We start from the raw sequence: 19,747 nt of genomic DNA on the forward strand, positions 1-19,747 counted from the left end.
GTCCCAGAAGGATACCATGGTCAATGGTATCGAAAGCCGCTGAGAGGTCGAGGAGAATCAACAGAGTCATACTCCCTCTCCTGTCTTTCTCCTGACAAAGGTCATCATACAGGGCGACCAAGGCTGTTTCCGTGCCAAAACCAGGCCTGAAGCCCGACTGAAATGGATCCAGATAATCAGTCTCATCCAAGAGTGTCTGTAATAAATAGATTTTATTACTTACCCCGCCCCCACGATGTCCGATCCCCTGGCCCCATTCTCCTGCCCCCCTGCCCCCCCCCACGATGTCCGATCCCACAATTTCCTTCCTGATGTCCCCGGCCTCCGTTTCCCGCCCCTCCCCATGTCGCCGGCCTGTGTTGGCCTCTGCCACCGAGTCCCCGGCCTGTGATGGCCGGCGCTGCCATGTCCCCTGGCCGGGCACTCGCGGCAGAGGCCAACACAGGTCGGCGACATGGGGGGTGGGAAATGGAGGCTGGGGACTCAGCGGCAGTGGGAGCGCTGCGGCCCGTCCACCGCTTTTCCCAGCTATTCGTGTGTAAGTGCGGTAGCCGGGAAAAGCGGAGGACGGGTCCACGAGCACACAGTCCTGGCCTCAGCCCGACCTGAGGCCAGGACTGCGGGAAGAACCATGCTACAGGTGGTTTTGGTTAGTGCGGTGCCAGGACGGCTCGAGCCCTGGCTGAGGCTGGGATCCCCTGTGCGTTATTTGGACGCACAGGGACGAGCACGGGCCTTGCACCGCGCTAACCCGTGGTCTAGCAAGGCCCTTTGTCTAAACAAAATGTTGCGAGTGCACTTCTAGCTTTCTCCAAAGACCTCATCTCTACTACTAATTCAGTACTTTAGCACTAAGAATAATGAGAAGAAGTCAACAAAACAAGGAGAAATTGAGTTGTACAGTGCCTTGTGCAATACTCTGTCTGCACTGACTACAGTTTTCTTCTGGTCTGGTCTGCGGATGTCTGTCAGAGTTGACATAGTGCTCACTTGTGTAGCTAATGGGTGTCGGAAATGGCTCCTCTACATCTTCCAGGATAGGCTCAGCCCAACCTCATGAGAAATGTAGACTCCACCATAACTTCAGTTCCAAAGAAATATTATTTGGGTGATTGACCATAACTCTAGGGAGGGAAGCATATGGTAACAACACAATGAATCCTGAATCCCGGAACCTCAAGCCAGTGAGTCAGATCTGGTCCTCTGGGGTTCTTTAGATGGCTTCACCCCTTCCCTTGGCCCCACCCCCTTTCCCCAACAACCAATTGTTTGGTGGCTCCCCAGCTTTTGTGCATCTCTCTCCCCCCATTCTAAAAGGTTGAAATGCCTTTCCTTATGCTTGGTTACTAGCAGGAAGAGCTGTAAGCTAAAATAGGCTGGTGTTCCTGGCTTGCCCCTTTAGCCTTCAGCCCCACCACCACTGGAATGTGCCCCCCCCCAGAGCTTCTCCGCAATGGAATTTGGCCCTCAGGCTGAAAGAGGTTCAGCACCCTTGTTTTATATTGTGAAAGCTACAAAAGGGTACAGGAGTGTGGGAGGTGTGTGTGGGAGAGAGGTGCAAGGCGCCTCCCCTCTCTCATCTCAGTCTTCCATACCTGCAACAGCAGCACCTCACCCTTACCTAACACTGCCTCCTCATGAATATCTCATTTGCATACAAGAAGTGGGCATGGCACTCCTGCAGCTGCAACTATAGTTTCTACCTCTAGTTTTCTCAACTTTCCCTTTCTATTCTTTAAATGACAACAAAGGCATAGCCCATTATTCTCTAAATGACTCAGCATCACTCAAAGGCTTAGTCCATTGTTGCCAAGGAGAAGAGAATACTGCTCTCTGATTGGCTGCAATGCATGCTTGGAGCGGAAGAATTTCTCTCTCTCTTCCCACTTGGGCTGTGCAGAAAATGGGGGATTCCACAAGAAATGGCTGCCATGCTTTGGAATTCTGAATCCGAAGCTTGTACAACCCTAATTGTTAGGCTAAACTCTTCAGAGCAGAATATGAATGATTAACTAATGCCTTTAGCGTGCTCTGTCCTACAAGTAGAATATGAGAATCATAAGAACTAATGGCTCAAAATTATGCTGTTAAATGATGGCCATAATGTAAGCTTGTTATGGTTTTAATTTTTATGAACCGCCCAGAGAGCTTCGGCTATTGGGCAGTATAAAAATGTAATAAATAAATAAATAAATAAATAAATTAAAACTTGTGTGTTGGTTATTTAACACTTACAAAGTGCCTAACATTTCTGAAGCACTGTATAGATAGTGGCCTGGTGGCATGTTTTGCATGTCATGCTGGCCTCAACATGGGCCAAGTATCATTTTGAATATGTAATCCCTGATGGGGTTGCACAGTGTCATCCACTAAGGGCTGTTCAAGGGTTAAACATCCCTTGCATAACCCTTGATTTATTGTACAGTAATGCAAGGCTTGTTAACCTTTGAATAACTCCTGATGGGCAGATTCGCATGACATGTTGCTATCCCATTGGGGATTGCATATTCTCAGTACCTGCCCGGACCCTAAGGTCATCCTCAGGGGTCCTTCTCCGCGAGCCCCTGCCAAAGGAAGTGAGGCAGGTGGCTACCAGGAGGAGGGCCTTCTCTGCTGTGGCACCCAGGCTGTGGAATGTGCTCCCTATGGAGGTTCGCTTGGCACCTACATGATATGCTTTTAGACGCCAGGTGAAGACCTTTTTATTCTCCCAGCATTTTAAGAGTCTATAAATAAATTTTAACTTGGTGTTTTAAATTTGTAATTTTGCATTGCTGCTGTTTTTATCTGGTTGAGCTTTTATATTGTATTTTATATTATGGTTTTATTCTGTTGTTTTATACTTTGAATGGTTTTAATTTTTGTGAACCGCCCAGAGAGCTCCGGCTATTGGGCGGTATAGAAATGTAATAAATAAATAAATAAAGTGGTGCCTGATGCACACCATGGCTCATTGTGGATTAAATAACCCATGTTGAGCTCAGTGTGTTGTGCAAACTATGTAAGAGAGGACAGTCTTGTTCTCAGGGTCATAATCTAATAGGCACAATACGAAAGGGAAAAGGAATGGGGGAGGGAAGAAAAAACCAAGCACTAGAGCAGCTTTGACTTCATTAGCTGAAGGTTGGTCTCCACCTTGCCATGATGTTCTTCCTGGGATTTGGTTGGAGCAGCCCACCAGTGGCTCTTCAGTGAGCAAAGTCCAGAGTATTCCACCCCTTCAGCTCTGCCACCTCTGGGTAACAGTGACATTTTCTGTAGTGATCTTTCATGAAGTCACTTGACCGACATGTGCAGGGACAGCATTTGTACTGGCTGAATATTTCTAGATGGACCTAGGTAATGCGAAGCGTTTGCTTTGTGATTTGTTTGACTTATATTTGTATTTCTCAGCACAAAGAATGCCTTTCCTTTGTTTGTGACTGTGGCTTAACAGAATGATCCGATGGAAATTACACTTTGGACTCGTGTGAAAACCACAACTAGCTTTGCTTAATCTATGCATACTGTTTGAGCATTCATTTCCAGATTGGTTATTGACTGCTACTGCTCTAGCCACTGTAATGGCATGTTAATCATATCACCTATGGAGACCTAAGATGAACGCCAGAAAACAAAATGAATGGTTTTCTTATATTTGTCTGTTTCAGGGGAAATCCTATCCAGCCCATGGTACGTTTCCTGCAGTATGGAACTTTTTAGTACATCTAGATATTAACAATTTCTGGAGAACAATGGACGGAATGGGGAAAGAGGTATGCTGGGAACAATGAAGGGATACTGTGTAGTTGGGGGAGTCACTGAATAAGCATTTGCAATATTTATAAAAGCTCACATGGCAAATTATTAGATCGCCACGTAGATAGCACTACTAAGGAACACAAAGTATCTTAACCATTATACAGTATAAACGTTGAAATCTCCCACTGCAAAAGTGCATGGGGCAAAGGAGTTTGTATCATCCAGCATGATGAATGGCAAAGTTCCACTCTGCCTTAAGCACTCCAGGAAAATAACTGTGTCAGAGGCACAAGCCTGCTGTTCCTTATTTGCAAGGGAATGTCACTAGTCTATTCATGAATGCAGACGCCTTCTCTTTGCCGAGAAGCCATATGCGGAAGTAGCAGGGTGTCTTTTGTGCTGTGTGTGAGGGCCACATAGACTGCAGTACCTTCAGAACAGACAGCACATTCCCCAGTACATGTTGCTAGAGATAGTAGAGAGACGGACTGGGGAGAGAGAGCCTCCAGAGATGTAAGCAGCAGGTGTGGGGATGACTTTGGGACTTGAACCCTTTTGCTGTTCAGGTCAGATCCACTTCTCCCCACTCCTCCTCTTTCTTGGGACATTTCTATCATAGAATCATAGAAAAGCAGAGTTGGAAGGGGCCTACAAGGCCATCGAGTCCAACCCCCTGCTCAATGCAGGAGTCCACCCTGTTTAAACATACATGACTGCTGCCATCACATCTAGTAGTTTGGCATCTAGTAGTATATAACCATCACATCAAGTAGTTTATAACCAAGGGTTGTTAAATAGCTGAATTTTTTTAATGAAAAATAATTATCTGGCCCACAAAAATGTTTTAAGTGCAAATGAGACAAAGTCTGTAAAGCGCATTCTGTATTAAATGCAGATATAGTGAATTCTACCACATTGGAAAATATCCCTAAATACAATTCTCAACTTCAAAGCACCCTTCAGCTTTTCTGACTGATCGAAACAATGTTCCTGGCTCTGTATGCAGCCATTTATTTAATTTTATTCTCTGTGTGTGTGTGTGTGTGTGTGTGTGTGTGTGTGTATTCTATATACATGAAGTAGGAGTATATATAATTCTGGAATTGCATTGATATGTTTTATTTTAGAATGTTTTTAGGATGTTTTAATCATGTATGCTATGTTTTTAATCAGTTTTTATATGCGTTTTATATTCACTGTGTTCCCTGCCTCGATCCAAGTGGAGAGGCAGGTAAGAATTTATGATGATGATGATGATGATGATGATGGTAATGATGATGATGATGATGATGATGGATGACAATATTGGTAAGGACTGTGAGATTATGCTTTTTTTCTGGCTATTATCTTGGTGCATGGAAGGAAGATCAGTTTTTTATTTTATTCAGCAAATAAGGACACTGTAATAAACTTGCAACTGGTATATCTTTTTTTCTTTTTCTTCTTAGATCCCCCCTGAAGCACCCTGGGATGCACCACATGCCGACGAGTGGGATAAAATGACAATGAAACAGTTTATTGACAAACATTGCTGGACAAAGTAAGTGATTTAACTCGTGGAGATTTTAGTTTAACACGCTTGCTTCTTACTTTGTTGCATGTCGCACATACTACAAGCATCAAAGGCATATCCGTGTTCTGTTTTCTCCTTGAGTGGGAAACAAACCTGTCGCAGATACACAGTTCAGGTGTTCAGGTGAATGCATGTAGGCTTACAGTGAGGAAAGGGCCCCACCCCCAACATCCCACCCATGCTGGCTCCACTTCCAACCTTCACACACAAGTCCAAAGTGGGATTCTAAGAGCATTCAGCGGAGTGTGCTTAGAATCCTCCTTCATGCTAAATGCGTGAAGGTCAGAAGGGGAGCTGGTGTGTGTGAGAACACCAGGGAGAGGGTTGCAGCCGTGTCCCCACCCCCTCCCCACCTTGAGCCCACACTCATTCACCTGAACACTTGAATACGATTTGAGTTGCGAGAGGAATACAGGTAAGAGCCTAAAAGCAGTTGAAACTAGACATTCAAAAATGTAGAACAGCTTTGACCACGTGCGCTATTGAATATAAAATACAATTTCCCCCAAAGCAACAATTAATAGTTGACCTCAATTTAGAGCTTCCAAACTGGCCCCAATCTGCCTTACCTGTTTTGGATCCAACCCATTTTGGATCTGGCTTCGAAGCGGGATTCGAACATCTGAATTATTCAGATGTCCATTTTGCTGGGCACCCGCCGAGCAGCTGCCCCCGCTGACGCCCCCCTGGATGTGCCTAAATGAGCCCTTTACAACAGTAATGTTGCATAAATGGCTGCTTTATGGCTGCCATTTGCACAGGATTTGTCTTATGGAAATAGATGACTCTCCTGAAGAGGTGGATGGCTGTAGGTGCTTGTGACAGGTTTGAATAAGGAGCAGGGTTTCGTGTGGCTCAGCAGGCAGCTTGCACACTTGTTGGGCTCATCCTGGGGGCACAAGTGGGGGCAGCTGCTTGGCAGGCACCCGGGAATGTCTGGGCTTCTAGATTGTCTGGATCAGTTCGAAGCGATCTGAAGCGATTTGGATAGATCTAAACCACTTCGGATTGCTTTGGACCAATGTGGACCTACTTCGCATCTGGATCGATTCAATCTGAGTCGCCCCACTTTGGATTGTAATTTAGATCCAGACCCAAAGTTGTGCACAATTCTAGAGATTTTGGACTATTTTATTTTTAGTGTAAGTGGGAATGTAATAAACACAATAGAACCTGAACAAATCAGTAGCACTATAAAATAAATGGACAAAATTAATGTGATTCATTCCAATGGAACATTTCTCATCAAATTAAAACACACACACACTCTTCATACTCTTCTAAGAGGTAGTCCCCTGAGTGCAGCAAAATGAAATGAATGTCTGCCTTTGGATTGTGTACAGAGCTGCCAAGGAGTTTGCTACTCTCTTTGTCAATGTCAACGTCACTTCTGAGACACATGAGGTCTCTGCTCTCTGGTTCCTGTGGTATGTGAAGCTGTGTGGAGGATCAGCCAGGATCTTTTCTGTAACCAATGGAGGGCAGGTATGTAAAGTTACACATGTGTCATTTTTCTTTTGAGAATTCATGAGTAAAGAAGTGGTGTTGCATTTTCTGTAAGTGATGATAAATTCAAAGCACTGTGCACAAAGTCAGTGGGTGCTTCCAGATGAGAGTTTTATTATGCAATCGCACTGATTCTTTCATGGAGTTTTACAAGGGGATCCAGCTGATGACATCTTCTATTTGTAGCCCTTCTGTATTGTCACACCACTCCCTTAACGTTTTTTTCCTTAACCAAAAAAAAAAAAAAAAAAAAATCTGTTAAGGAAGAAAAGACAGAATAGCTCCACAATGCTTTTTGATTGTTAGCAACAGGAGCCCTCTGTCTGGAAGCACCCAAAGTGGTTTTGCAGCCTTAGAATAACTAAATAGAAAATCATGTCATTCTGTGGTGATACATTTAGTCTTCTGTTGAAATGAGATTAATAATACTTCTCCTTTTCCTTCCCCTATTCACCCCATATTGCCTTCATCATATTTTTTTTTGCTGTGCTCTTGTACTAAGGATCCAGTTTGGTTTCTATAGATACTAGCCATTTACTAGGGTAGTACTGTAGTACTACATGCTGGATGCCATGATCACAAGGATCTTTGGAAAGCTCCTTAAATTAGAACATTTTTTAAAATTAAAACTATTATTTCAGAGAACAGGGGAGTCATGAAGAGGGACATTTTTAAGGGAATAGGTTGAAGAGAGCATTACTGACTCCTCTGAAAGGGCAGGTTGCTTTCCTGCAGCTATGGTCCTTCAAGTCGTCATCTGTGAACACATACATATGGGAGCCACACCTGGAGAGTGTGTAGAGGAGGTGGGCAGGTCTCCTGCCTAAAAATCTGTTTAGCTCTAGAATGTTCTGAATGACCATTCTGTGCAGACACATAACCCATATGTGTGAGTGACAGAGAAGAAGGAGGAGGAATCAATATTTCACGTGCTGGAAACATTATGCTTTGGTTTTCTCTTTGCTTGTATCAATTGTGAATTCCCATGACCTGACATATTATTATTATCATTGTTATTAGTATTAGTATTAGTATTTCTATACCTCCCCATAGTCAAAGCTCTCTGGGCAGTTTACAAAATATTAAAACATTAAAAATGATAGACAAAATTTAAAAGCATAAAAACACACAGTAGACAGTATACACAAAGACAACATACATCTAAAATCAAATTTGAGCAATCAGCCAAACCTAAAAAACAGATTCGGGAACCTTTGTAAACCACCCAGAGAGCTTTGGCTATGGGGCGGTATATAAATGTAATAAATAAATAAATAAATAAATACTCATCACATGCTGCCAAATGCCTGGGAGAAGAAAAAGCAGAAGAGTGTTCCTCAAACATGCATTTGTGAAGGAGCCAGTTGGAGAGAGGGTGCCTTCAGACTCATCCTAAACGGACATGGGAGATTTAGGCTCCAGTCAGAAATGAGGAGAAAGACCTGCCCCCTGCTTGCCATGGAATGTGTCACACACTGCAGACAGGAAATGTAACTCCCATCATGTTAATACTCTTGGAACTGAAAATGATCTTGGGCAAAGCCCTAGCTAGTCCAAATCCAAATCTTTATTATGCAACCAAAATAGGTTTTAGCCAACATCATCAACAGCAACAATAGACACCTCAAGGTATAATATAAAACAGAGTATTATAAACCTTAGCTAGTCATGGCTCAAGTTAAACCCTCATCACTTTGTCTGGGGCCCTTCTACTCAACTGCAGTCCTTAACATTGCTGCCTCACCAGTATCTCTACTTTTGTTAACAGCACAGAACTCTTTCTGTTCCTCTGCCTTGTATGAAGTATTCTTTAAAGCAACAACAACAATAATAATAACAAGAACAAATCCAAACTCCACAGTTGGGCAATACTTTTATTAGGACCAACCAAAATTCCACCAAAATGTGCAAGTTTTGAGTTCACCAGTACTCTTCATCAGGCTACATGGTGCAAAAAGCAGAGGCTGCAGAAAGAAACACAGAAGTCCAAAAATGTGGCCGGATGGTTTGGCCATGAGGCCTGCAGCATAGAGAGACCCAGTCTTAAAGTGGAGTTGGAAGAAGAGCTGGCTCCAGGTTTGTGTGGGCCCTTGACATGGACCCCTACAGTGCCCCCCACCCACCCCAATTATATCAGGTGACAGGCAGCCCCGGATGCTCTCTCTTGTCTTCCCATCCCTTCATCCCATAAAAGTCCACTTTGGGTGAGTGGGCACACGTTTGCAAAGGAAGAGGAAATGCAACTGCCAGAAGAAGTGGAAATGAGAGTGCAGTTGGGGAGGAAGAAGGGTGCTGGACCAGGCCGGTTGCTGCCACCCAGCCTGTATGGTAGCCAGTGATGAAGATAAGATAGCCAGCATCTAATTTTCCCTTTTCACCTAACTGCTTGAATATAGCTAATGAACCCCATGCAGTGCAATCCTGAATATTCAGACATCAGTCCCATTGAATTCCTTCCTTCCTTGTAAGGGTGCTTTGGATTATACCCTCAAATTCCTCAAAACATTTTGGCACTGGGGCATCACTAGATACCTACCTCTCTTATGATGGTTTCAGCATCACTACTGGTGTGACTGATAACCAGAAAAACAAAACCTTAACACCTACAGTCCTAATAAGGAACTTGCTCTTCCCCAAGCAGCACTTTCCCCTAGTTTTCTCTTTACTTTGGCATTCAAGAAAATGAGTTATTTCTGAAGTCCACCTTTATCAGGTATCCGTTTCCTAGATCCCTCCCTGCCCCTTTTTCCTCTTGTGTCATGGCAATTAGTTCCTGCCCAAAGGCTTACAGTTTATTTCTTTTTTGGTAATGTATGACAGTAAATTTGGGATGCTTTATAGATCATGATATAAATGCTAGAAAGTGGCTTTTTAATTGATAGCTGGTAAAAGTGCAACAAATGACTAGCCCTTTGACAGCCACAAAGTATACATATATGTAGATATCCTTAATAGGTTTTATAAAGCACCACTATTGTGCAATCTCTGCTAAGGAAAGAAATCTATGCAGCTTCCTCTCAGGGCTAGATTAAATTTAGCCTCTGACATACTGCGGTGGTGCAGAAACAAGCTGATGTTTTCTTTGCTCATGAGAAATTTTTTATAGCACATTAACATTTGAAATAGGAAAAGGCGATTGATCGTTAGCCTGCTAGGAATAGATATTTTTCATTTGTTTGTTTTTAAACTTGTCCTGACTCAAGTATCTGCTTATTATTTACTGTGTATAATCTGTACAGCATGATGTACATTGATGGTGCTATATAAATAAATAAATAATAATAATAATAATAATAATAATAATAATAATAATTGATCTTACAAAATAAATCAAATATTTATGGAAATAACAATATATGTGGAAGAATTCTGTAATGCTAAATATAATTTTGTACATAATGAAATCAGCTCACTTTAGAAAATGAAACCCTATTCTAAATAGTAGGCATGACTAGATGAGAGAGCAAGAGACCTTTGATCAGATCTCCTAATTGGTTTTAGTTTTAGCTTAAACACAGCTAGAGAGGAGTGAAAGCCCTGGGTGGGGTGGGGGTTGGCCCTCCCCCCATGCTGTTTTCCCAAATTGCCCCTTCTCTGGAGCAGCTATGGGTTAGGGTAGTTTCAGGGTGGCTTTATGATATTTGAGAGTACCTGCTCCTTGATGGAAACACAGTTGTCCTTACATAGCAAAGCTACAAAGAAAAAAGTCATCCACACATGGATTGCTCTTCTGGATAAGCGCTGCATCATGTCTTGGTTGGGGAGAACGGGTAAGGAGGAAGATACTTACTTCCACCATTTGGAGATCCAGTAGGATCAGAGTTATGCTTGTTCCACCCAATTGATGGACTAAGAACACAAGAGCCATGCTGGATCCATCTGGTCCAGCACTCTGTTCACACAGTGGCCAACCAACTGTTGACCAGGAACCGTCAAGGAGGACATGAGTGCAACAGCACCCTCACACTCATGTTCCCCAGCAACTGGTGTATATAGGCTTACTGCCTCTGATGCTGGAGGTATGTGCTGACAACTCTGATCATGTTGATTTCCTGCTGAGTAGTTGGTTGGGGATTGCCAATTCTGTCCTCCCTCCTAGCAGGTGATCCCTGCTGTCAAAGCTGAGGTTCACAAACATCTGTTTGGCAGAGAGCTCCTTGCTTGGCAGTTGGTTTGCAACCCACTGCTCCACAAGCAGACATTTGAATAAAGGCAGTTGCTACGTGAATGAGCATGGACAAGATTCTCCACATTTTCTAGTATTCCTCATCTAAGGCAAGAGCATTCAGAGATTATGATGTTCACATAGAAGTTCACAGAAAAGAGTTCTGTGTTTAGCCTTGGTGTAGCTGAGATTAGCTTATTTTTATGTAATGTGACTGGATAAAGCATTTTCCCCTCTATGGTCCAGTTCATCATTTTCTCTTCTGCGAGTTTGTTGGCTATTATGACTACTTGAAAGATATATATTGTCTCAGTGGTATTGAAGTTCACTGATAACTGTTGGGGCACAATCCACATTCCATATATCACTTTCATAGTGTTATTTCCTGCTTTTTATTCTACATTTGTAATCATTTGACACAAGATGCAGATCTGGCCTAGTTCTAGATGTCCTTTTCTATCAACTTAACTAAGTATTGGCTCTAGTAGGATTCGATCATTTTTGTCTGTCTCTTCTGCCAAAACGCTTGTTCATGCGCTGGTTATTTCACGGTTGGACTACTGCAACCTTCTTCTCTCTGGCCTTCCTTCTTCTCACATCAGTCCGTTGGTTTCTGTTCACCACTCTGCCGCAAAGATCATCTTCTTGGCTCGCCGCTCTGACCATGTTACTCCGCTTCTGAAATCTCTTCATTGGCTTCCAATTCACTACAGAATCCAATATAAATTTCTCCTGTTAACCTTCAAAGCTTTTCACGGTCTAGCTCCTTCCTATCTCTCCTCTCTCATCTCACACTATTGCCCCGCTCGTGCTCTTCGCTCCTCTGATGCCATGTTTCTCGCCTGCCCAAGGGCCTCTACTTCCCTTGCTCGGCTTCGCCCATTCTCTTCTGCTGCCCCTTACGCCTGGAACGCTCTTCCAGAACATTTGAGAACTACAAGTTCAACCGCAGCTTTTAAAGCTCAACTAAAAACTTTTCTTTTTCCTAAAGCTTTTAAAACTTGATGTTGTGCAGACTTCTACTGTTACTTTCTACTGTTAGTTTTACCCTACCCTGTGCCTGCTTACCCTACCCTGTACCTGTTTGCATTCTCTTCCCCTCCTTATTGTTTTACTATGATTTTATTAGATTGTAAGCCTGTGCGGCAGGGTCTTGCTATTTACTGTTTTACTCTGTACAGCACCATGTACACTGATGGTGCTATATAAATAAATAAATAATAATAATAATAATAATAATAACAACAGCATCTTCTAATTCTGTTGCTACTGCTGTTCTTCCCAGGAGAGGAAGTTTGTTGGGGGTTCTGGGCAGATAACAGAAAAGATCATGGAACAACTCAAAGACAATGTTAAACTGGAGAGACCTGTAATCTCTGTTGATCAGTCAGGCGATGATGTCATTGTGGAGACACTGAACCATGAGATATATAAGGTAATCTAATAAGAATAAAAATTAGTTTGCTTTTAGTAGGGGGTATGTCTGTTATAGCCTTTCACCCAATGTAATCAGCCCCACCCTTGTGTGTTGCTCTGCTTTCCACACTACTTAGGAAGTCCTTGAAATTTATTTTATTGATGTATTTATGACAGCTGCTCCTCACAGGATTCTGTAATCTGACATTTATTTGTCTCCTCTGTGCCCTGTTCCTTCTTTTGATTATAACAAAACAGATTAGGTTTAGGGAGAATTATGTGTGTAAAAATATGACACAATTTTAATATAAATATTGACATTTTACATGAAATTTAAAACAATTCATTAGCAATCAATATATATTTGATGTCCAAATCAAAAGGCTGTACAAATTTACAATGCCTATGTCCCAAATGCATTTTGACCAAATTGGTTCTCCTCAGTGGGAAAAATATAAACAGTAATTACAGCCCTTACTAAAACAATGTTCTCACGATGTTAAACTGTAGGAGGAAATGTAGGAAAAAACCTGGGAGATTAACACAAGGTTGTTTTATTTCTCTGCATGTTTCAGAATGTAGAAAGGGATTTTCTTTTCTCTCTCTTTTTGCATTCATCTTCCATTCACATGAAGAGAATTACAGAGTTTGTACAGATAAAATTTATTCTTAAATTAATTTGTATTAGTTTATATGTATCTGATTATTTGGGTAAGACATATCTTAGATCTATGTATTTTGTTTTACAGGTTCCATGTAGGAAGTTGAAAACAACGTTTTAGTAAAAGCAGTAATTACTGTTTATATTTTTCCCATTGAAGTGGATCAGTTTGGTCAAAATGCATTTGGGCATTGTATATTTGTACAGCCTTCTGATTTGGAAATCAATGTGGTTACTATGTATATGTGATATATTGATGAATTACTAATCCATTGTTTTGAATTTTGTATAAAACATCAGTATTTATATTAAAATACTGTCATTTTTTTTTACACAACAATATTTCTTAAACTTTTTCTGTTTTGTTGATTGTTAGTGAGTAAGGGAAGAACCATTGTCCCTCTTTTGATTTTATCACTGGACTGCCTCTGTAGTGATCACAGCTTTCAGCGTATACAAATGTCAGTGTCAGATTGAAGAAAGTGTGTACCATGCCATTCTCCAAATTTGTATAAAAAGCTCATGCCACCGGAAACATAACTCCTTCTATTAGCCTTTAACTACCGTGGCTATTTTGCTGGAATATGTATCGTCAGGGAGATGTGTATGACTTCATTACTGCTAGTTTAAAAAAGAATTCCAGTCTGCATTTGGTTGAACTGTGTTGCACTTGAAAAAAAAATCCTTAGCTGCAGCTGTGAGAGTATTTTTTCAATTGTATTTTTATATGTGTTAAAAGTCTTGTAATCGCTTTGTAAGGGTAGTACACCTAGAAAGGCAGATTAAAAATATATATCTTTTAATTTAATATCTAATAAAAATATGTGCCTGATGTATGCCTGGATTATATTTTACAGTGCAGGTATGTGATTAGTGCCATCCCACCAAACTTAACCACAAAGATTCATTTCAAGCCAGAGCTGCCAACGAAAAGAAACCAGTTAATTCAGCGCCTTCCCATGGGCTCTGTTATTAAATGCATGATGTACTACAAAGAGGCCTTCTGGAAGAAGATGGGTATGTATAGAGCAATTACAGGATAACTTAAGAATTTGTAACAATTTATGGCCAAATTTCATGTTGCCACGGAGCTCCATGTAACTTCCCCTGGCATTTTTTAAAAATAGGAATGACACTTTTGGATACTGCACACAGGAGCGGAGAAAGGGCAGAGGAAGGAGTTGTTAACTCCCCACTCCCCCGCCAGCTAGGACTGCAAAGAACAGAGGTAGGGGTGTTGTTGTCACACATCTGGCAGACCATAATATATGGCCGGTAGGCTGAGTTTGGTTTGGTGAGTCACAAATTATGCAGGCCTGGTCTGAGATGTCCCCATGTTGTCACGTGACGGTACATAGCCACCAGGATTAATGCACTTTCTCTACTCAGCCCCTATTTAATCACAGCACAGATATACAGTACATAGCTATACGGTACAATACCGCAGTAGTTTTAATTAGTAGTGCTATCATTGTATATGACAATGGGCAACAGAGAGGAATATCAATGTGTTTTGAGTGTTGCAATAGGCAAAAATGTTCAGTGTAAAGAATAGCAAATTAGAATGTATGGTCCCTGGAAGTTTAGAGAAACAGGAGGATTTGTGCTGAATGACAGTTCTAATGGTAGTATCCATTGTTAGGCCTACACAGAGTAGATGAAGGTTTCATTCATTTCAATGGGTCTACTTTAAATAGGACACACATTAAATACTGCCCTAAATGTTTAACTGCTAATAGTGAAAGTAAAAACGTGTCTGGAAATAATACTTTATGTTGAGTATTTCTGGTGGTCATTTTCCTCCATTTTCTTGTCAGGTTTCTGTGGTGGCACACTGATTATGGATGATGAGGCTCCAATTTCAGTAACCTTAGATGATACGAAACCTGATGGTTCCATACCTGCCCTTATGGGGTAATAAATGCAGTGTGTGTGGATTTAGCTGCAAAAAAATTCTCAGAAAGGTTTTGCAAGGTTGGCTGCTGTGAAGTCATGGAATGTGCCCTAGATAACATGAGAGAACCCTGTCGAGAAATAATATTTGCATCATGCTATTAGTCCTGCTTTGCATATCCTCAGCCCTATCTCTTTTTCTCACAGACACAAGCATCACTTTTCTGCAGCAAAAACAACACAATGCTCTGTTCCCTGCAGGAAGATGGTTTCTTTTATTTCCATTCTCCCAGTCCCAGCAATTGTTGCATTTCCATCTTTCTGTAACAGGGTTGTGCAACCTTAGGGCTGTGAGCCAAATACAGCCCACCTGGAGTCTGGTCCAGCCCTCCACGGTTCTCCATATGTCCCTTGCCATGATTCCACCCTCTTTCTCATGACTAGTAATCATTTGTAGGTTTCTTGACTTTTGCACTTAACCTCCGCCCCTTTCCAAAAAGCTTAGTTACCGTCAAAAAGAGCTTTAAGTTAAAATAGGCTGCTGGCAGGGTTTGTTTTTTTTGGCATTTTGGGCCTGTGCCTTTTGCCTTTCACCCCACCCACCATGGGAAGGTGGTCCCTGAGAGCTTCTCCGAAATTGAATCCAGGCTTTGGGCTGAAAGAGCTGCTTTATACACTGCAGTCTTGATAACCCACACGGTTGAAACATACATTCACGTAGGCCCAAGGATGTTGGGAAATCCACAAGGGATTCAAATGAGTTTGGATTTCTTCAAATCCGACCTGTGGATTCCACAGGGGACTGAGGCCACAGCTAGACCTAAGGTTTATCCTGGGATCATCCAGGGTTCGCCCCTGCCTGAGAACAGGTTTGACCCCTGGGCGATCCAGGGATAAACCTTAGGTCTAGCTATGGCCTGACTTTTTCTGAGTCACATGAATTATGCAGACTTCCGGACTATTTTTTTTCTTTTGGGGGGAGTTGTGCAAATTTGTACTTGCGCTAATTCACATCAGTGCGAGTGCACATTTATGCACATCCCTAAAAATCCAATTCCATTAGTGAGTGACCAATGGGAAGAAAGCTGCCTGACAATCCGTAAAACACAGATGGAAAGGATTTGACAGTATCCATACACCCCTTTACATGTGGCTCTTAACTTAATGGCTGTTATGAATCCTACAAACACATTAAAAGTGAAAAGGTTTATGTGCCATAAATCTGGAAGTGCTTAGGAAAGAGATGTGTGCCTGTTCCTGTCATTGCTTTGTCATTCATTCAAATCACAGATATGCAGTCAGGCTGTTTGGAGAATTATGTTGAGCATTTGCGATGCAATTGAGAGGGAGAGCTGTAAAAAGTGCAAAAGCACTGAGTTGCTTTCAAGATGACCAGTCTGTTAAACAAAGACTTTAAATTTTGCATCTTGTGTGAATTAGATTAGTATAAAGAAGTCTTGACAAAATGTTTCCATTTTAAATCGAAGCCAGAGGAGCTAGAAGCATCACACGTGGAAATGATTTCATTTATGGCTACAAAAAAAGCAAGGCTACCTGTGCTTTAAAAAATGTATATTTATATCAGAATCTAGGAAAGATTGAACACAGATCGTAGGCTTCCATTTCCTTCCTTCCCCTCCACTGATCATCACTCTTGTGGTCTCTGGCAGCTTTTGGAGCAGGTGCAGGGGGCATGGCTGGGTGAATGCTCAAGCATGTAGCATCCTCTATCCAACAGAATATGAAGCCCCCACTATCGGTTGCCATAATCCAGACTAGTACAATGTTCCACAAGCACAAAACAAGATCTAGAAATATGTGCAGAGCCAGTAACACAAGCACATGATCTCATCCAAAGACTCCGCATCAAGTCAAAAAACATATAACATAGCAAACCCATAGTATACTGTCAAGGAATGAAGCATATGTAAGATGGATCCATTTTCCTACTCTTTCTTTGAAGATAGGCTTGGGAAAATGCCCATTTTACAGATAACGTAGACTAGTGAAGTAGTCCATCCAGTTGCATTTCTGCTCTGCCTAACAGGCCATGAGTGTTCCCAGCCACCGCACACACTTCTCTCTGTTACACAAGCCAGTCAAAGCTCTGTGGCTGTTGTAGCAATCTGAATAGATGTAATAGATGTAATTCTGTACAAAATCGGCCTTGCCTACATTTTTCAAAACTTTCCCTAAGTTAAGGTGACCATATGAAAAGGAGGACAGGGCTCCTGTATCTTTAACAATTGTGTAGAAATGGAAATTTCAGCAGGTGTCATTTGTATGCATGCAGCACCTGGTGATATTCCCTCTTCATCACAACAGTTAAAGCTGCAGGAACCCTGCCCTCTTTTGTATCTGGTCAAGAGTTCAGGGCTCTTGCAGCTTTAACTGTTGTGATGAAGGGGGAATTTCACCAGGTGCTGCATGCATACAAATGACACCTGCTGAAATTCCTTTTTTTACGCAACTGTTAAAGATACAAGAACCCTGTCTTCCTTTCCATACGATCACCCTGCCTAAGTACACATATTTGGCATGCATATGTATTTCAAATTGGTATAGTCATTTATACAGTATTGATGTGAATTTCTTTTCCCTTTTTAGCTTTATCCTTACAAGAAAGGCCTTTAGACTAGCAGAGCTTAGCAAAGAGGAAAGGTATGAATAAACAACTTCTAAGTGCATCTCTCATTTAAAAGTCTGGTTTTGTTTGTTTGTTTTAATTCTCTAAGGGTGCAATGCTATTGCAGTTTCTCTCAACCTTCGAGCTCAGAGGCCGACAGGAATCCTATGCAGAGCAGGAGCGGTATGGAGCCAATACTTGCCTCTTCGCTCCAGCCCGCCCTGCATTTCTGCTAGATGGGTGATTCACCTGTCTAGCAGTGGTGCCTCAGAGAGGGAGGGAAGGAGGGTGGGGCAGCCATAGGAAACAGTGTAATGCAGCTGCACCAGTCTCCTCCCCTCCACATAATGCCTCCTTTTCCCCATCTCCGTGCTCCATTTTGCAGGCGTGGAGAGGTAGCTGGTGCATTTCTCTCCAAGCCACCTATAAGGGGTGGGGGTAGGAAGGGAAGAGGTGGAGAGTGGAGTTTCCTGGCTCTCAACTCAGAGCCATGTCTACGTGCTTGGAGTGAAGAAACTGAACAATTTTAACTTTAGAAGACATAGGATTGTTCCCTAACAATTAATTTTTAGTAATGTCATTGTTTAAAGATCAGGTTTTGTTTTTGTTTTTAATAATGCATACAATCAAACCTTGATGGATGACAGGGATTTGGTTCCATTATGAATCCTCCCTCTTGTAGATTTGGGTCCTCTTCCACTTGCTTTCTTCTTCTTCTTTTTACATTTTTCCTTCTTTACATAGGAAGAGAAAAATCTGTGAACTGTATGCAAAAGTGTTTGGATCAGACGAAGCTTTACACGTAAGGAAGAAGAGCTTCTGAAATTGGTGGAGTATTAATAATCATGACTAATTATGGTTAAGCTGTATGGACATTTGGGGTATATGCTCATATTATTATTCGGTGCCTAGATTAAAAGATAATATGAGACAACTATTATACCTTTCACTTTAAGTGAAATCCTGAGATTGAAAAACCCAAGTGTGTGTGGGGGAGGGGTGTTTTTGTTTTTACTGCATGTCAGGTTCACAGGAGGGGGCGGGGCCAGGTAGGGAGGTGGGAGAAAGCCAGAAATTTGAAGCGCTGCCCCTGTGCTATCTTGTGACTAGCAACAATAGTTTCTATAGGAACAATCCATAAATGTTTAGCCAGAAAAAAAAGTCCTACAACTCCCAGCAAGATTTTTTTCTGGCTAAACATGCATAGGGTTGCACCCTTCGTGCTGAGGCTAAATAGTTTGTGGGTGTGAAAATATCTATTCTCAATACAGAATGTCTAATGCAGGGAAACGTAATTTCTCTAACACCTAAAGTACCAGTATTGCTATGAGGTTAACTCATAAATGGGTACTTAGTGAAAGAAACTTGGGGGCTGCTTTCACAGCATCGTGTTGGTGCTGCTCCGTAGTCACCGTAGATACTGCTCCTGCTGTATCGCTGCTGTGGGGTAATCTTCATGATGGAAGGCAGAACGGGCTTTCCAGCAGCCATTCGGTTTGCCTGGCCCGTCCTCTGCCCAGGAGGTCATTGACCAATCAGGGATCTCCATCTGCCTGGCCACACCTCTGCCGTAACTCTGGAATGGGGATAGGCAGCGGGTGCACCGTTCTCACCTCACTCCAGAGAAAAAAAGACAGGGGTAAGTCATAGAATCATAGAACAGTAGAGTTGGAAGGGGCCTATAAGGCCATTGTGTCCAACCCCCTGCTCATTGCAGGAATCCACCTCAAAGCATCCCTGACAGATGGTTGTCCAGCTGCCTCTTGAAGGCCTCTAGGGTGGAAGAGCCCACGACCTCCCTAAGTAACTGGTTCCATTGTTCCAAACATTTTTTCTCTGCAGCTTCACCAGAAAGCCCCGGGGTGGGTGTGCAGTGGCTGCTACATTGTATAATCACCACAACATCATCGCACCCCCACCCCCAGGACTTTCTGTGCATTTAGACAGCCCCTAATGGTCTCTAATTTCCCTGAGTCTCTCAGAGGCAAAAAGAATCAGATTGCTGTGTGTTTTGGGTGGACAGCTGAAACTGAGGGCTAAATTAGATGCTAAGTTTAAATGCATTGTGTCTAGGGGATCGTTTCATTTTATTTACTCTAGATTAAGGGCGTGGGGCCCCAATCCAGGTAGGGACCACCATCTGCAAGTGGGGGGGGGGCTATACCT

At 42.3% G+C, this 19,747-nt stretch overlaps 1 protein-coding gene across 1 annotated transcript in view; it reads left to right on the plus strand.

The window, feature by feature from the left end:
* Positions 1 to 19,747, plus strand: part of LOC134398908 (amine oxidase [flavin-containing] A-like) — a 48,968-nt gene that overhangs the window by 21,858 nt on the left and 7,363 nt on the right. The window contains exons 4-11 of the mRNA XM_063126552.1: positions 3,651 to 3,755; positions 5,190 to 5,281; positions 6,658 to 6,799; positions 12,271 to 12,420; positions 13,920 to 14,079; positions 14,880 to 14,976; positions 17,563 to 17,616; positions 18,326 to 18,383. Coding sequence (XP_062982622.1) covers positions 3,651 to 3,755; positions 5,190 to 5,281; positions 6,658 to 6,799; positions 12,271 to 12,420; positions 13,920 to 14,079; positions 14,880 to 14,976; positions 17,563 to 17,616; positions 18,326 to 18,383 — 858 coding nt within the window. The remainder of the gene's footprint in view (positions 1 to 3,650; positions 3,756 to 5,189; positions 5,282 to 6,657; positions 6,800 to 12,270; positions 12,421 to 13,919; positions 14,080 to 14,879; positions 14,977 to 17,562; positions 17,617 to 18,325; positions 18,384 to 19,747) is intronic.

Source organism: Elgaria multicarinata, chromosome 5, assembly GCF_023053635.1.
Source record: "Elgaria multicarinata webbii isolate HBS135686 ecotype San Diego chromosome 5, rElgMul1.1.pri, whole genome shotgun sequence".
Classification (NCBI taxonomy): domain Eukaryota; kingdom Metazoa; phylum Chordata; class Lepidosauria; order Squamata; family Anguidae; genus Elgaria; species Elgaria multicarinata.